A 19217-nucleotide genomic window follows, 5' to 3' on the forward strand; every position below is an offset into this window, starting at 1 on the left:
ATCACCGATGCACCGATTGTAGGCGCAGCGTGCATCTCTCTAAAAACCGGTCACGAAGACGCCTCCCAGGTATCCTCGTTTGGAGAGGCAGTGTTCACCGGCGGCGGCCGTCGGCGTGGTGGCGGCCAGCAGGTCCAAGTACACACCGGATGCCGACGCGCTCCGCAGGTGAGCGTCGGGGTCCGGCCGCCGAAGCTGCTCGGCCTTCAGCTGGCTCTGCCGCTTCCACTTGGTCCTGGCCAGCGGACAAAACACAGGCGGACTGCTCTATTCACTCCGATAGATGAAGCTGAAGGTTGAAGGTTTATTTCCGCGACTATGCTTCGTCTCACAGGATGTTTGCAGCACTACGGAAGGCAGATCCCTCTCGTCCAATCAGAGCGGCAGGAACACAAAAAATAGACCCTCGAATATTTGAGCAGTGTAGGACTATTAATAAAACAATAAGCACAGCAATTGAAAACATAGTTAGTACTGGTAAATTTAGATGGTATAGAGTGCTTCAATCACTGGTGAAATTAACAGACAAAGCCCGTACGAATGCAGCTCTGCGGAGGCTTGCTGCGAGGTAGTGATGCGTCGCCATTTTCCAACATGGCGCCGGCCGAGTCGGTTGTGCCGCCAGTGTGCCCTACACCCAACGTTTCCAAGCAGACCATCACAGTTGGCTTCTTGAAGTGCTTCGCGTCGAGAACGGGGGCAGTTCAAGTACGAATGCGCTCATCACGAGGACGGCAAAACTCACTCAGGTGAGCGAGCGAACGCTTTACCAGTGGACAACGCAGACGTTGAGTACGAATGCGCTCATCATGAGGACGGCAAAACTCACTCAGGTGAGCGAGCGAACGCTTTACCAGTGGACAACGCAGACGTTGAAGGCGGGCCAAATGTTGTCCCCGAAGAAACCGGCAGCGTTACAGAGATGGACAACGCGCCATGTCATTCTGTGAAGCAGGATAAAGTGTGTTTTTTTGTAGGTGTTGCGAGGAAAGCCAGGAAAAAAGCTGTATAGACAGCTTGAAAGGCCCTGGCTTCCTCTGACAGTGCAGCATTGACGGCGGTGGAGTACGATATCAAACAAAATGTAAGAAGAAAAACACGTATGTTGGGTACAGAGAATGAGACATGCACGTTCAGTACGCAGTACATTATTCTTGTAACGGAAAAAAGAACTACATTAGATCAAAGAGCCTATAAAGGCAAACAAACACAGGGAGGAGAAAATAAAGGACAGCAAAATTGACAGGTGGACTCAAAATGGTAATAGCAAGAAAAAAAAACTACACGAATATTTGGGACAATTCTTTCAGAGAAATATTGGATACATCAAGACTCTTGTGGCAGTACAACTGGCTCAGAAGTGCCGGTAAGGTATGCTGCAACATTTGTTTGCCATAGTTTGTGCAACATTTCTTAACATTCCAAGGCTCTGCTGCGCGGGTATCATACACAGTTCTGCTTTGCTCTAACCCAGCAAGTGTAAGTAAGGAGTCATCATTTTTCATTATGGCGAGTTTATATTTATAGCGCAGCCTATAGTTATACATGGACTTGATTGGTGTAACGTCGTGTTCGCGAGGGTGAAAGATTGATGGGCAAGTTGGTGAACCTTGATGGGTGGTGTAGATTTCAACACATCAACGAGGACAAAGAAGCGAAAGCAATCGCAGATGGCATCACGACATGGTGTCGAGAAACGGACGGGCAACCGACGCAGCAGCTGCGCGCCTGGCGTGACGTCATATCATGCGTCCAATGAGTGCTAACCATGGAGACGCAATCACGTCTGAATCCTATTTATACCTTCTGGGTGGTTGCAGCCGAACTGGTAAAGGGCGACGACAAATAAAGGCAGCATGAACAGACAAACAAAGAAGAAGCTGCTGTTCGTGCCTTTCTTTGTCGTTGCTCTAAAAATTCTGCCGTAACCAACCTGAATAGAGATCCGAATAGCAGAGCTGAACGCCCACATATTCATCGTCGATGACAATGCCAATGTCGATGATCATGGTCTTATAATGGGAGAGAGGCGCAGCTTCGCAAATGATGTGGCGACTACTCTGTTTTTCTCAACGCCAGCGCCTTCGAGAGAAAAAGAGAAAATAAACTGAATTTCATTTTCAGCCCTTTTTCCGGCTCTTTTCATTACTGGGTAGATTCTGTCTCTGAACTATAGTTGGTGCATAACGAAAAGACAGTGACAGCCAGCAAGGAAACAACGCCTAGAGAAGAGCACAAGCCACCACAGCCTCGTGGCGCAAACTTTTCTCAGGGTGTTGTTTCCTTGTAGTCTGTTATTGACTTTTGAGTGCTGTGGCCGTATGCCAGATCTCGCCCAGCCCGTTACCAACGCGCTGGACAAGAGTCTGAAGGAGGGTGGCGCAGGGTTGGGTTTGGGAGCGAGCCGGTCATCGAGGAAAGTGGGGCGATGAGTTGGAAGTACTGCGCTGAGCGTATTCGGTGGGACTCTTGGTCGGTGGAAAATTCCCACAGAGTATGCGAAAGATGGAAAATGTCAGCAGTGGGGACAGATATACGGATATGGGTGCCTGGTAAAGCATGCAAAGTAGGCGGGCTACGGCTTGTAGGAAGGCAAGTGTTTAGACCACCGTTTATACAGCTTGTGTAGCGAGTGTGAAATTTAAAGGAACTAACTTTATTGAGCAAATTATAATGCTAAATATATGTACACATTGACTCAGTGAGTATTCTAGTCGTATTTTAAAGTAGGGCGTGGATTATTTACAAATAATTTGTTAAATTGCTGCCCGCAACCGCTTTCGAACCTTCAAACCGAACCTTTTCTTATTTTGTTTATTGTAGTTTCAGCAAATACAGTTTTGCCATGAAACCGAGGCAAAGTGACATACAAGTCACCTGTTTGGGTCGTCAGCACCATAGTTCACAAATGGAATACAAGGCATATATTAGGGCCATTTTTTACCTACATTGGTTACACTAGTGTAGCCAATGTATACTGATTTTAAATACACTTGCTACACCAGTGTAGCCAGTGTTGGTAAAAAAATGGCCCTATTGTTGGCTGCTGGCTTCTCTCTCATATATATATATATATATATATATATATATATATATATATATATATATATATATATATATATATATATATGAGAGAAGCCAACAGCCACAGAAACCAAGAAGCACAGGGGATTTTTTTTATTAGTATTATTTTTTTTATGGTGTTGATCAAGTAAGAATATTACTGAATATGTTATCGCTTAAAGATAATTGATTAGAAAAGCAGAAGAAAAAACAACCACATGCCGCCTGTGCTTCTTGGTTTCTGTGGCTGTTGGCTTCTCTCATATTTATAACGAGCCCCCCCTTGTTTGCTTAATTATATATATATATATAACCACATCCAGGGTCTGCAACCCAATATTTCTTGGTGCTTCGTGCTATGCACACACACACACACACACACACACACACACACACACACACACACACACACACACACACACACACACACACACACACACACACACACACACACACACACACACACACGCACGCACGCACGCACGCACGCACGCACACACACACACGCACACACGCACGCACACACAAGTGTATATATATATATGTATAATAGTGAATTATAGTGAACGCGCCTCATGTTTCCTCCATGCCAGACGAAGAAGTTGAAGACGAAGTGCCGGCGCGCACCTCCAGCGCTCTGGCTGTCTGGACTAACTGCCATTCTTCTGCCGGCCGCTCAGCTGTTTTGTGAACTGTATCGCCGAGTTCACTAGTGCACGAACTCGCTTTCATTTGGTGGAGGTCGCGGTCGTCTGACGCCCTGGACCTTGGCAGCCGTCTTCTCCCGCCGCCAACCATGCTTAAGGACTCCGTGCCCAGTCCTGCCCCACCCACCCTGACGTTCTCTGCCCTGGAGCGCTGGGCCAACGTGAGCCCGCTGTCTTCAGAGGTGCCGGCGACCATTACGTCGAGGATTAGTTGGCATCCTACCAACGGGTGAGCACCCATAACAAGTGGGATGATGCACTCAAGCTCAACAACGCCATATTCTATCTTTCGGACGTTGAGAACCAATGGTTCCCAAACCACGAAGCCGACATCACCAAATGGTCAGCCTTCAAAACCAATTTTTCTGTCGTATTCGGCAGGCCTGCGGAGCGCAAGCTGCGCGCCGGAACAACGCCTGCGATGTCGGGCGCAGCTGCATGGTGAAAATTTCACCAGCTACATAGAGGGCGTTGTGAACCTTGGTACACGCGTGGATGCCTCTATGTCTGAGCGCGCCAAAATTGACAGCATTATGAAAGCATAGACGACGATGCGTTCCGTATGCTTCTGGCACGCAGTCCCACCACAATCGCCGACGTAATAACCCATTGCTAGAACTACAACGAACTTCGGAAGCGACGCATCCTATCCCGTTCTCCGCTCTCGCAGCAGGAGTCCCTTGCTTCCCTCACGTCTGACACCTACACGGTGCAACTGTCACCGCAGGTCAAGCAGTTTGTTAGGGAGGAAGTCGCGCGTCAGCTCTCATTGATGCCCTTCAGTCACGACGCTGCGTCTCCTCTGGTGGCGCCATTGCAGGAGGTCATCCGCCATGACGTTGCCGAGGCTCTTCCCTTCGGTTGCTCCATTAACCTATGCCGAGGCTCAGTATCACCAACCACCTCCGATATCCGCCCGGATGACCTACGCAGAAGTGGCGGCGCGCTCCGTGCCCATGACTATTCCGCCTCGTCAGCCCGTCCTGCTCCCGGCCCCGCCTCTTCGACCAGCACCAGTTTGTCCGCCGTCACCGCAGCGGCTTTGCACCCCGTGGCGCGCCTCGAATAACCATCCAGTCTGTTACTCCTCTGGGTTATGAGAACAAAAAATAACTGCGCAAAAGGACGGGACAAGCGAAAGAGAACCACACGGGACAAACGCAGACTGACAACTGATTTATTCCACCTACTCCTCTTTCCTTCAGCAGCAAAGCGCATGCGCACCAACCACAAAAACCCGGGACATGTCGCCCGCCACTGTTGCCGTTGCATGGTGGCCTCGCCAGCCAACTCAACCACTGTGCATCCCTCTCAGATGTTTCATTAGGCTCCTCCATCCTCGCTTCTGGACGCGTACGCCGACCGTCGTCCTTACGAGACCCGAGGTTCTCCATCGCCACGTCGCCGCTCACTATCACCAATGCGCCGTCGCCCTCCCTCCGTTGAAGAGGGAAACTAAGTTCCGCAGTTCCGGAGGCAAGAACTGCGCGCTGTTCGAAAAGCTTAAGGCCTCCGTTTTCCCCACGCAACATTCTTCAGGTTATCGTCAACGGACTGCCGGTACATGCGCTTATCGACACGGGTGCGTCGGTATCAGTGATTCACGAAAAACTCTGCCGCCGTTTGCGCAAAGTCACATCATTTACGGGTCTCTCGCTCCGTACCGCTAGTGAACAGCGCATGTCCCCTTTGGCCGCGTGCACAGCGTGGTTCATCATTGACGATATATTGTATCCAGTCAAATTATTGGTGCTGTCCTCATGCTAACATGATATAATTATCGGGTGGGACTTCCTATCACACAACAACGCCGTCATCGATTGCGCCCGCTCTTAGGTTGAATTTTGTGCTTTGTCTGACGAGCTTACTACTGAAACCTATGCCCCTGGGCACTAAAGATCACCATCGTTGAAGATGTCGAAGTTGCGCCGCAAGCGCCTGCCCATGTTTCCCGGTCGTGCCGTGCCGCGTTGGATGCCACCGTTTTATTTATGCCGTAAGCTTCCTGTGTACGCCGCCAAAACCTGCCGCTACCTTCTGCTGTCCTCGATGTCCGCCAGAGTGTCACGAAGATGCTGCTCTACAATCCATCTCCATGTCCCCTTACCCTGCTCCCTGGTGAGTCTCCTGGCTGCATTCAACCTGTCTTCCTTTTCTCTGACCTTAAAGCAGTCCCTCAGTAAACGCCATGCATTCCGAGCCCGCTACTAAACCTGAGCCCGATTAACTTTTCCGTGGCGCCATCGGCGATTCTCTTCCGTCCACATACCGTGAGCAGCTTTCAGCCTTTCTCCGCACGTTCCGCTCTGCTTTCAATGCAGCCCATCAGCCTTTAGGCCGTACATCAACCGTGGCTCATCGCACTGAGATCGGCTCCCACCCGCCTTTTCGGCAGCGGCCCTATCGCGTGCCTGCGGCTGAGCGTCAAGTGATAAGTGATCACGTTGAGGACATGCTGCACCGTGGCGTCATCCGTCCCTCTAACAGCCCTTGGTCTTCTCGGTGGTGCTGGTCAAGAAGAAAGACAGTTCGTGCGAGGGAGGCTACGCAGAGACCCTACAACTTTATAGGGGAACTAGATTGAGGTATCCACCACCACACAGAGCACTGACTAGGGAAGAGGCTGTAGGATGGCGTAGGCTACAGACGAACACTTTTCCTAACCTGTACATATACAGCAAAATGTCACCAACGCAATTCAGATCAGACTGTCCCTGGTGCGGTGGTACACCTACACTCTATCACATTACCTGGGAGTGCGAAAGAAACATAGCATTCCACAATTATCAACCACCGAGTGAGGAGCAATGGGAGAGCTGTCTCTCCAGCAGCGAGCTCGAGGTCCAGAGGGCCTTGGTACAGCACGCTGTTGAAGCGGCACGACTCAGTGGAGCCCTGGACTGAGGGCCCACCCTTGCTCGAAGACTCAAGTCGCCAGCGCCCAAGCAGGACGACCAAGAAGTCTTCATCTCCGCGAATCTCTTGAAAGAGCAATAAAAGTTTTCTCTCTCTCTCTATCAGATTTTGTGTCGATTACCGGCGACTCAACAAAATTACCCACAAAGACAATTATCCGCTCCCCCGAATCGACGACGCTCTTGACTGTCTCCAAGGCGCAGAATACTTCTCTCTTGACTTGAGTTCGGGCTACTGGCAGGTCCCGATGGCTGACGCTGACCGTGAGAAGACCGCATTCGGTACCCTTGACGGCCTTTACGAGTTCACCGTTATGCCATTCGGCCTGTGCAAAGCGCCAGCCACATCCGAAAGCATGATGGATAACGTCTTACGCATGCTAAAGTGGCACACGTGCCGCTGTTACTTGGACGATATCGTTGTCTTTTCGGAAGATTTCTCCACTCACCTCACGAGCCTGCAGCAGGTTCTGACTTGCCTCACTGACGCCGGCCTGCAGCTTAAGCTGAAGAAGTGCAACTACGGCACCCGGCAGCTAACCATCTTCGGTCACATTGTATCTAAGGAAGGCGTTCTTCCTGACCCGGCCCAACTCCGCGCTGTTGCGGAGTTTCCTAAGCCGACATCAATCAAGCCGCTTCGGAGCTTTATCTGTCTGTGCTCCTACTTTCAGCGCTTCGTCCGCAATTTTGCGTCGATCATTGCGCCACTCACGAAACTGCTTGAAAACGATAACTACCGGTCCGCTTGGTCACCCGAATGCGAAGACGCGTTCACCACCCTGCGCCGTCTTCCCACCTCGGCGCCCATACTTCGCCACTACGACCCGACAGCCCCTACCGAGGTAGTGCATACGGATGCAAGTGGTGTCAGCCTCGGAGCTGTCCTGATTCAGCAGAAGGATAGTTTTGAGGAATGCGTCGTTGCGTATGCGAGTTGAGTGCTAGCAAGGCTGAATGCAACTATTCCGCTACGGAGAAAGAAGGAAGAAATCGGGCGAAATCATCCAATCGCAAAAGCGCTAAGGTTATGTCATCATCATCATCATCACCAGCCTGACTACGCCCACTGCAGGACAAAGGCCTCTCCCTTGTCTCTCCAATTAATACTTTCCTTCGCCAGCCGTGGCCACTGTATTCCCGCAAGTTTCTTAATCTCATCCGCCCACCTAATTTTCTTCCGCTCCCTGCTACGCTTGCCTTGTCTTGGAATCCACTCCGTTACCCTTAAGAACCAGCGGTTATCTTGCCTTCGCATTACATGCCCTGCCCAAGCCCACTTCTTTCTCATGATTTCAACTAGGAAGTCATTAACCCGCGTTTGTTCCCCCATCTACTCCGCCTGTTTCCGATCTATCATTTTTCTTTCCATAGCTCGCTGCGATGTCCTTAACTTACGCCGAACCGTCTTAGTTAGCCTCCATGTTCCTGACCCATAGGTGAGTACCGGTAACATACAGCTGTTGTATGCTTTTCACTCGAGGGATATTGTTATACTTCCATGAATTATCAGCCAGAATCTGTCATATGGGCTCCACCCGATTCTTATTATTCTAGTTATTTCTCTCTCATGATCCGGATCAGCTCTCACTACCTGACACGATCTCGCCAGTGCTATTCACCGCCTGTTTACAGGAGGTATTCCGAGGCCTATACTGGGAACAGTTGGCGATAAGATTTCATTTCATTTCATTTTATTTCTGTCCGTTAACAAGGAAATGGAAAAGGCCAAGGTAAAAGCTGCTTATCGGCAGCTTGAGTGGCCCTTGGCCCCCTTTACATATTGACAGGTGGGTAGGAAAGAACACTTTTACGAAGGAAGGGCAAAAAAAAAAACATGGTGACATGTATCGCGATTATTTAAATGTTCGTTTTTACAAGACAGATGAGCTCCGATGGTGTGAAGGTTGAGATGTGAATTCCGGTTTTTGTATAAGACTTTAGCAGCCGTGACAGGGTGTTTGCTCATTCGGTCATACGGTCATTTGATGACCGTAATTTGTTCTGGAAACAGGAATTAACCATTTTCAGCGCTGCGTGTGTCATATGTGGGCATGGTCTTTGTTAGTTTTGCCATATTTGTTATTACGTTGCTATATCTTTTAGGTGGAAGTAGAAGGTGCGTAACAGAGTTAGTTTGTAGACAAGATGACTTTTTAAGATGACTTTTTATGTTGTACGGGAGAATACTTACGTAATCTGCGATTCGCTGATGACAATGCCTTGATAAGTCACTCAGGAGATGAGATGCAAAGCATGATGAATAAGTTCGACAGGCAGAGCAGAACGGTGAGTTTATAAATAACATGCAGAAAACCAACGTGATCAATAGTCTAGCAAGGGAACAGCAGTTCGCAACTGGTAGCGTAGCGAGGGGCTGGAAGTAGTAAGGAAATATGTCTACTTAGGGTAGGTAGTAACCACTGATCCGGATATGAAAGGCCTCTACCATGTTTCTCCAATTAACCCTGTCCTTTGCCAGCTGTGGCCACCATATCCCAGCAAACTTCTTATCTCATCCGCCCACCTAACTTTCTGTCGTCCCCTGCTACGCTTGTCTTCTCTTAGAATCTACTCCGTTACCCATAAGGACCAACGGTTATCTTGTCTTCGCATTGCATGACCTGCACAAGCCCATTTATTCCTCTCTATTTCGACTAGGATGGCATTAACTCGCGTTTGTTCCCTCACCCACTCTGCCCGCTGCCGTTCTCTTAACGTTACACCAATAATTTTTCTTTCCATAACTCGCTGCGTTATCTTCAAACTTAAGCTTAACCCTCTTTTAGCCTCCCCGTTTCTGCCCCGTAGGTTAGTATCGGTAAGATACAGCTGTTGTATACTTTGCTCTTGAGGGTGTAATGATCGGAGGCCCAGCAAGCGGAGAACGGCGAGCCAGACAGGCGCCGTCAGGTATGCGGCCGAAAGCGCTGCTGTTTTTCGGAGAAGACGCAAGGAAAAGGGTGCCTGGGGACGGCTTCTGGCGACGCGTCGGCGGACAAAGGCTGTAATCCCCTTCGCCGGCGATGCTGACTGCGGCTCTGGTGCCGAACTGCGCTGCTGGGGACTAGCAGCGGAAACCGGCGAGCCAGTCAGCCGCCATCAGGTATGCGGCCGAAGCGCTGGTGCTCGGGGGAAGACAAAAGAGACACTGCGTGGGGCAGCTACTGGCGACGGCGTCGGCGTACACAAAGGCGTCTAATCCCCTTCGCCGGGAAGGCTGAGCGCGGTGTTTCTCCCGGACTGCCCGTGGACCGACGGACGAGACCCAGTGGCGACGACGGCGGGGCATGGCGCCGCTAACTCATTACCCGCGTGCGCACTGGGCAGCAGACAAGGCGGAGGGGCGACACGGCTGATTTGTCCCTTCCACCGAACTGAAGAGGTCACCGGTGTGAGCGGTCAGCGCTCGCGTCCCCATCGATCAGGATCGTCACTCAGCAGCGAACGACCTTCGGGCCTGGTCAAACAGTTCGCGACTCAGAGACGCCAAGTTTCTCCTTGCCCGTGTGTGTGTGTCTGTGCGGTGTGCGCGATCACGTGGGGAGGGCGGAGCCTAAGAAGACGCTAGCAGCCCATTGGACGCTCAACCAGAGATCAGATTCCCTAGCTGGGTGCCTGGGGAATGTGAACTGCATTTAAGGAGCAATCTGTGGGGTGCCAGATGATCCTCCACCATTTTCTGACTTTGGTCTACTTGCTACTGTACAAAATGTAAAAGAAACCTTCAAGCTTTGCTATTCCTCCCGAAGGCTTCCCTCCGTAGTCTGCCTGCTTCGCCCTAATGCGGTAAAGACCCTGGTCCCGATCCCCGAACACATCAAGGGGTATTGGTTAACTACCATTCATGATCTGAGAGAACCTGCCGTGTGCGCTCCACCCCATTGTTATTCTTTTAGTTATTTCCCCTCATGATCCGGATCAACGCCCACTACCTGCTCTAAGTAGGCGTATTCCCTAGCGCTTCTCTACCACAGCTTCTCTACCGTTGTTGAACATTACTTTGGCTTTCTGCACGTTAATTTTAAAACCTACCGGTCTGCTCTGCCTGCCAAGCTCATTGATCATGCTTTGCAGCTCATCTCCTAGGTGACTTAGCAAGGTGATTTCATTAGCGTAACGCAAATTATTTAGGTATTCTTCAATAACTCTTATCGCTAACTATTCCCCATCCATGCCTCGGAACACCTCCTGTAAACAGGCGGTAAGTAGCAGTGCCAAGATCGTGTCTCGCTACCTGACACCCTTCCTTACTGCAATTTTATTGCTGTCTTTATGAAGTGCTATGGTAGCTGTGCTGTCGTTATCGATGTCTTCCAGTATTTTCCCATAAAAGACTCTTCTACACCCTGCTTCCACAATGCCTGCGTGACTTCTGAGGTTTCAACTTAGTCAAATGCTTTCTCGTAATAAATGAAGGCTATGCACATCGGTCGGTTATATTCGCAATTACTCAATCACCTGATTCATAGAGTGAATATGGCCTATTGTCGAGTATCCTTTGCGAAAGCCTGCCTGATCATTTGGTTGATTGAAGTCTAAGGTTGTCCTAACCCTATTAGGGATTACCTTAGTAAATACCTTGTAGGCAACAGAGAATAAGCTGATCGGTCTGTAATTCTTCAAGTCCTTGACGTCTCCTTTCTTATGAATTAAGATAATGTTAGCGTTCTTCCAAGGTTTAGGTACTTTCGAGGTCACAAGGCATTGCGTATATAGGGTGGCTAGTTTTTACAGCACAATCTCTCCTCCATCCTTCAGCAAATCTGCTGTTACCTGACCCTCGCCAGCTGCTTTCTCCCTTTGCATTGCTCCTAAGGCTTTCTTTACTTTCTCCTTCGTTAGTGGCGGGATGCCGCATTGCTGTGCTCTACTGCCTCTCTCATTAATGTTGTGATTAAATTGCCTACTGTATAGATTTGTGTAGAACTCTTAGGCTACTTTAACTACCTTCTCCACGTTGCTAATGACGTCGTCCGCTTTGTCTCTTAGCGCATAGACCTGGTTTTTACCTATGCCTAGTTTTTTCTTCATCGGTTTTAGGCTACCTCCACTCTTAAAAGCGTGGTCAATTATCTCAACAATAAACTTCCGTATAACGGCTCCCTTGCGCTTATTTAATAACCTTTATATCTGTGCCAGTTCTATTTTGTTGGTAGGGGACGCTCTCATGCTTTGGAGTTTGTTAATCAGATTTTTAGCCTCCTGAGATAGCTCCGATATCCTGTCGAACCATCCTACCGCCTACTTTTACTTCACACTCCGTAGTGATAGCTGTGGGATTATCGTTCATTCTTTCGATATTAAGATGGCGTTCCTCAGTAAGAGCCGAGTATCTGTTCTGCAGTGATATCCTGAATTCTTCCACTATACCCCTTACCATCATCATCATCATCATCATCATCATCAGCCTGACTACACCCACTGCAGGGCAAAGGCCTCTCCCATGTCTCTCCAATTAACCCTGTCCTTTGCTAGTTGCCGCCACTGTATCCCCGCAAACTTCTTAATCTCATCCGCCCACCTAACTTTCTGCCGTCCCCTGCTACGTTTGCTTTCTCTTGGAATCCACTACGTTACCCTTAAGGACCAGCGGTTATCTTGCCTTCGCATTACATGCCCTGCCCAAGCCCAGTTCTGCCTCTTGATTTCAACTAGGATGTCATTAACCCGCGTTTGTTCCCTCACCCACTCCGCCCTCTTCCGATCTCTTAACGTTACACCTATCATTTTCCTTTCCATAGCTCGCTGCGTTGTTCTTAACTTAAGCTGAACCCTCTTTGTTAGCCTCCACGTTTCTGCCCCATAGGTGAGTACCGGTAGGATACAGCTGTTATATACTTTTCTCTTCATGGATATTGGTAAGCTACCATTCATGACCTGAGAGAACCTGCCATACGCGCTCCACCCCATTCTTATTCTTCTAGTTATTTCTCTCTCATGATCCGGATCTGCGGTCACTACCTGCCCTAAGTAGACATATTCTCTTACTACTTCTAGCACCTCGCTACCAATTGCGAACTGCTGTTCCCTTGCAAGGCTATTGAACATTACTTTGGTTTTCTGCATGTTAATTCTTAGCCCCACCGTTCTACTCTGCCTGTCTAGCTGATTGATCATGCTTTGCAGTTCTTGTCCTGAGTGGCTTAGCAAGGCAGTGTCATCAGCGAATCGCAAATTACTCAGGTATTCTCCATTAACTCTTATCCCCAACTCTTCCCATTCCAGTCCCCGGAATACCTCCTGTAAGCAGGCAGTGAAGAGCATTGGCGAGATCGTGTCTCCCTGCCTGACACCTTTCCATATTGGAATTTTATTGCTGACTTTATGGAGAACTATAGTAGCTGTGCAATCGTTATAAATATCTTCCAATATTTTCACATAGCACTCTTCCTCACCCTGATTCCGCAATGCCTGCATGACAGCTGAGGTTTCCACTGAGTCGAATGCTTTCTCGTAATCAATGAAGGCTATATATAGGGGTTGGTTATATTCTGCGCATTTCTCTATCACCTGATTGATAGTGTGAATGTGGTCTATTGTCGAGTATCCTTTACGAAAGCCTGCCTGACATTTGGTTGACTAAAGTCCAAGGTTGTCCTGATTCTATTAGCGATTACCTTAGTAAATACCTTGTAGGCAACGGACAATAAGCTGATCGGTCTGTAATTCTTCAAGTCCTTGACGTCTCCTTTCTTATGAATTAAGATAATGTTAGCGTTCTTTCAAGCTTCTGGTACTCTCGAGGTCACAAGGCATTGCGTATACAGGGTGGCTAGCTTTTGTAGCACAATCTCTCCTCCGTCCTTCAGCAAATCTGCTGTTACCTGATCCCCACCAGCTGCTTTCCCTCTTTGCATTGCTCCTAAGGCTTTCTTTACTTCCTCCTTCGTTACTGGCGGGATGTCCCATTGCTGTGCTCGACTGCCTCCCTCAGTAACTTGATGATTACATTCGCTACTGTATAGATTTGTGTAGAACTCTTCAGCTAATTCAACTATCTTATCCATATTGCTGATGACATTGCCCTGTTTGTCTTTTAGCGCATACATCTGGTTTTTACCTATGCCCAGTTTTCTCCTCACTGATTTTAGGCTACCTCCATTCCTTAGAGCATGCTCGATTTTCTCCATGTTAAACTTTCTTATGTCGGCTACCTTGCGCTTATTTATTAACTTAGATAGCTCTGCTAGTTCTATCCTGTCTGTGGAGTTAGACGTCCTCATGCTTTGGCGTTTCTTAATCAGATCTTTTGTCTCCTGAGATAGATTGTTGGTATCCTGTCGAACCATCCTATCACCTACTTCTGCGGCGCACTCTGTAACGATAGCTGCAAGATTATCATTCATTGTTTCAACACTACGGTCGTCTTCTTCAGTTAAAGCGGAAAATCTGTTTTGCAGCGACATTCTGAATTCCTCTACCTTCCCTGTTAATGCTAACTCGTTAATAGCCTTTCGATTCACCAGTTTCCTCCGTTCCCTCTTCAAATCTAAGCTAATACGAGACCTTACCATTCTGTGGTCGCTGCAACGGACCTTACCGTGGACATCCACATCCTCTACGATGCCAGGATGTGCACACAGTATGAAGTCTATTTCATTTTTAGTCTCACCATTGGGGCTCTTCCACGTCCACTTCCTGTTTGCTCGTTTGCGGAAGAAGGTATTTATAATCCGTAAATTATTTATATCTGCGAACTCTACTAATAACTCTCCCCTGCTGTTCCTAGAACCTATGCCAAAGTCACCTACCGCCTTGTCTCCAGCCTGCTTTTTACCTACCTTTGCATTGAAGTCGCCCATCAGTACAGTGTACTGTGATTTTACATTGGTCATTGCCGATTCCACATCCTCATAGAAACTTTCAACTATCTGGTCATCGTGGCTTGATGTAGGCGCGTAGGCCTGCACCACCTTCAGCTTGTACCTCTTATTAAGCCTAATTACGATAGCTGCCACTCTCTCGTTAATACTGTAAAACTCCTCGATGTTGCCAGCTATATCCTGATTTATGAGAAATCCCACACCTAGTTCTCGCCTATCTGCTAATCCACGATAGCACAGTACATGCCCGCCCTTTAGTACTGTGTACGCCTCATCTGTCCTCCTAACCTCACTAAGCCCTATGACATCCGACATCCCATTTAATACTGGCTAATTCCTCCAGCAGCACTGCTAAGCTAGCCTCACTTGATAAGGTTCTTGCGTTAAAGGTTGCCAGGTTCAGTTTCCAATGGCGGCCTGTCCGGAACCAGAGATTCTTAGCACCCTCCGCTGCGTCACAGATCTGACCGCCGCCTTGGTCAGTTGCTGCGCAGCCGCTGGGGACTGAGGGCCGAGGGTTAATTGGTTTGTTCATAGAAGGTTGTGGCCAAGTACTACACCAGGGTGGCCAAATCCTGTTCTGATGAGGAAGTGCGTTGTCGGCTCTGGTCACCGAAATCAGGCCGCACTCCAAGCCTGGTTATGCAATTCCATCGACACGCGGAGTTTTTTTTTTTAATATCCGGTGGAGAATTGCGTGGCACCGGGATTCGAACCCCGGTCCTCTTGCACGCAAGGCGGATTCTCTACCTCTACGCCATCGCTGCTTTTACCCCTTACCGCTAACTCGTTAATCGGCTTGCGCTTCGCCAATTTCTTCCGTTCCCTTTTCAAATCTAAGCTAATACGAGACCTTGCCATTCTGTGGCAATACGAGACCGTGCCATTCTCTCTCTCTCTCTCACACACACACACACACACACACACACACACACACACACACACACACACGCACGCACGCACGCACGCACGCACGCACGCACGCACGCACACATACACACGCACGCACGCACACGCACGCACACACACGCACACACACACACGCACGCACACGCATACACACGCATACACACGCACGCACGCACGCACACACACACACACACACACACACACACACGCGCACACGCACGCACACACAAACACAAATCTACGAGGGCAGGGACACACAAAAACCGCGCCCATCACAGGGAACGCGTCCACTCACCTCCGATTCTGGTACCAGGTCTTGACCTGGGTCTCAGTGAGCCTCAGCGCCTCGGCCACCGATCCGCGGTCGGAGACGCTCAGGTACTTCTGGTAGCGAAACTTGGCCTCGAGGAAGGCTAGCTGCGCCTGCGTGAAGGCGGTACGCCGGCGCCGGGGCTTCTTGGCGCCTTCCGCCTGTCGGCCCTGCTGCTGCTGGCCACCGCTGGCCGCCTTCTTGGAGGAGGACTCGCCCTTGCCGCCAGAGGACGCCACCCTTCGCGCAGATTTGCTCCCGCTGGGCGGAGGTCCTGGAAGCGTTGGAATGCACAGCGTCACCATCGCGGCGCTAAAACCAACACAGAAGACAGTCTTTGCGGACCAAGTGTTTGCGCCCGCTCCTTTTTTTCGTTTCAAAGGAAGATTTACGACTTCGGTGAAACCAACGGCGTAAGAATATTTTAGGTGGTGACACTGACCGCCCGCTATGGCGGAGAACTCACACAGATCATGTTCGCCCTCCAGTACATGCGCCGAGTGAAGCGGCGCGGGGGCACTGCGGAGCGGTAGTCATTGTGGCCATTAGGGGTCATTAGCGGCCATTGGCTCGCGGAGCGGCGGCCGCTGCTAAGCGTTTTTCCCGGCTCTTTGTGCCCTTTCAGACTGTGTTTGTCGGTGTTTTGCGCTGCCAGAGTGTATCACAAGGTGTGGACATTAGGTTCTCGTCTCCAACGTAGTGGTAGACACAGTGTACGAACAAAGTTTGCTAGAAATAGCTTTTTGTGTCGCGGTTTAGGAGCAGCCGCAGTGATCGTTGTGCGAACACACGTGATGGCATGGTCCGACGCCGTAGATGGTCATCGCGGCATATGTACATGGTGGCTGTGATGTGTTGGTTGTTGCTGTGGCACACCTGACGGGTTCAACCGGGTCCATAAGCCGACTAGACGCGATTATGCTTCGTACCCAACTGCATATCGGGCAAAAAGAGGTTTCCGGACAAAGTGTCACTTTTTAAAGCTCCGTCTGAGCCTCGTCGCCTAGAACTTTGGCGCCGGACAAACCTCAAGGCAGCGACCACGTCTGCGCGAAGCACTTTCCCGAGCATACGGCATAAAATCGTACTACGCCGATTTCAATGGCAAGGCTCTTATAAATGCACCCAAGAAACCGGTGAAGTCGGCGAATGCTGTGCCCAGTATTTTCCCCGGGTGTCCCAAATATTTGAGAAAACAGGCAGCTGTCCGCATCCGCCGCTACTCACTGCCCTCGGGGATGGCCTGTGAAAAAAAAAAGACGCTGGTCCGTCATGGGGCCTTATAAGAAACTGCGCACAAGTGGCTGGAGTACATCATGCATATCAGCTTATTCATGAAGGAACAAGCCCTTCTTCCACCATGAAACTTGAGTGCAAGCTTCGTATTCATCGGCATTCATGAGGCTATGGTTTGTTCTCTAGTGCACTGGTCCGGGTACTTAATACTGCCGCGAGTCTTTGTAGCGTTTGTTTGTTGTGTTTATTTGTTCATGATTCAAGGCTGCCGGCACGCCGCTTTATCGCTTCGTTTGTGACGCAAGACGCGCCTAGAATTATCTCGATGGATCGCATCCGGACGGAGCCGACTCTAGTTTGTGCCAGAATGTTCTAGTAACTTCTAAAGCTTTATCTCGAAGATTCGCTGTCGGCTTTAAAAAGAGCACGGCCGACAGCGGCGGGCATTCTGTTCGACGACCGCCGAGCACGCTCGTTGCTACGCCGCCGCCGAGTTATTCAGTTCTTTGCGGGCGCAAGTCAGCCCGAATAAAGAGTTTCGTTTCGAAGACATTCTCGCTGTGTTCCTGTTCGCCGGACTTCAGTCCCCACTACGTGACATCTGGTGGAGGTGCTAACGGATGTCCCTGTCGCCCTCACCCCCTGGGAGCCGTCAGAGCAGAGCGTCTCGAAGAAGATCACGCGAAAGCCGCCGGCGCCGTCCCCCCCGAAGGCGAAGGGCGAAGCAGCCGTCGTGTCCAGAGGTGTCCACCAGAATTCGGACTGCTACCGGACCGCACGCGAGCGAAAAAGGACCCATCAATTTTGACTTCAGCCATGGCTACGACACCAGCCCCCGTTATTTTACACCAGCCCCGACTGCCGCCCACGTTCCACGCTTCACCGGGCGAGGATCCCGAGGAATGGCTAGAACAATTTGAGCGTGTCGCCGTGTTCAACAGTTGGGACGACCAGACTAAAATGAGCCATGTCTTCTTCGCCTTGGAAGGAGCAGCGAGGATATGGTTCGAGAACAACGAAGATTCTCTAGCGACGTGGACAAGCCGAAGTACTCCTGACAAACTTCAGCGAAGAATACCGGCACGTTAACAGAGGAACGACGATTGCTTTCCTCGACGAAATATCCGACGTACGAGACTCATTCGCCCTCTCCGATCCATCCATAGAAGATTCACCTGACCAAGAGAACTCGCCCACTTTCGACATACACCCAGCCCTGCCCCGGACCAGACAAGACCAGATCCGCAATCTCCTTCGGAGCTACAGCCAGTGCTTCTCGTCGTCGCCAAAAATCCGACAAACGCCAATTGCCAAACATCGCATTATAACCGACCAGCACACCCGACCTCTCCGCCAGAGCCACTACCGAGTGTCGCCGCGAGAACTCACGCAAGCCATCCTCCATTACAGCCAAACCAGCCACCGGAGAACAACTGCATACCACCCGCAGACCAACGGACTGACCGAGCGCCTCAACAAAACCATCGCCGATATGCTCGCCATGTATGTCGACGCCGAACACAAGTCCTGGGACGTCATCTTGCCTTACGTAGTCTTCGCCTACAACACTGCAGTGCAGGAGACTACACAGATGACGCCTTTTAGGCTCGTCCATGGCAGAGAGGCCACGACCACGCTGGACGCCATGCTGCCGAACGTTACCGAGGAAGATAACGTCGATGTCGCCGCCTACCTACAACGCGCAGAAGAAGCCCGAAGACTTGCCCGTTTAAGGATCAAAGACCAGCAGCGGACCGACGCCACACGCTACAACCTACGAAGACGCGACGCGGAATACAAGCCAGGAGACCGAGTCTGGGTTTGGACGCCCATTCGCCGCCGAGGATTGAGCGAAAAGCTTTTGCGACGCTATTTCGGCCCGTACAAGGTTCTTCGTCGGCTAGGTGAATTGGACTATGAAGTCGTCCCTGACCAAATGACTGCATCCCAGCGACGCCGCGTACGACCCGAACTAGTCCATGTCGTACGCCTAAAGCCCTATCATGCACGCTAAAGGACGCCGTGTTTCCACATTCGGTGTTTATTTTTGCACAATCCGTTTTTCATTGTTGATAGCCGCATTATTTTCTAAAGCATCGAGGCGATGCTTCTTTGAGATGGGAGTAATGCCGCGAGTCTTTGTAGCGTTTGTTTGTTGTGTTTATTTGTTCATGCTTCAAGGCTGCCGGCACGCCGCTTTATCGCTTCGTTTGTGACGCAAGACGCGCCTAGAATTATCTCGATGGATCGC

At 50.1% G+C, this 19217-nt stretch overlaps 1 protein-coding gene across 1 annotated transcript; it reads right to left on the reverse strand.

Annotated features, from left to right (window-relative positions):
• Positions 1–39: 39 nt before the first annotated feature.
• Positions 40–15906, reverse strand: LOC149325154 (barH-like 1 homeobox protein; the record flags this gene model as incomplete). Its single annotated transcript, XM_089564195.1, has 2 exons — positions 40–235; positions 15716–15906. Coding segments are annotated over 2 exons (387 nt in total), but the record flags the coding sequence as incomplete, so codon positions are not given.
• Between the last annotated feature and the right edge of the window lie 3311 nt (positions 15907–19217).

The sequence above is a fragment of the Amblyomma mixtum genome, chromosome 10, assembly GCF_055824585.1.
Source record: "Amblyomma mixtum isolate Tamu chromosome 10, ASM5582458v1, whole genome shotgun sequence".
Classification (NCBI taxonomy): Eukaryota; Metazoa; Arthropoda; class Arachnida; order Ixodida; family Ixodidae; genus Amblyomma; species Amblyomma mixtum.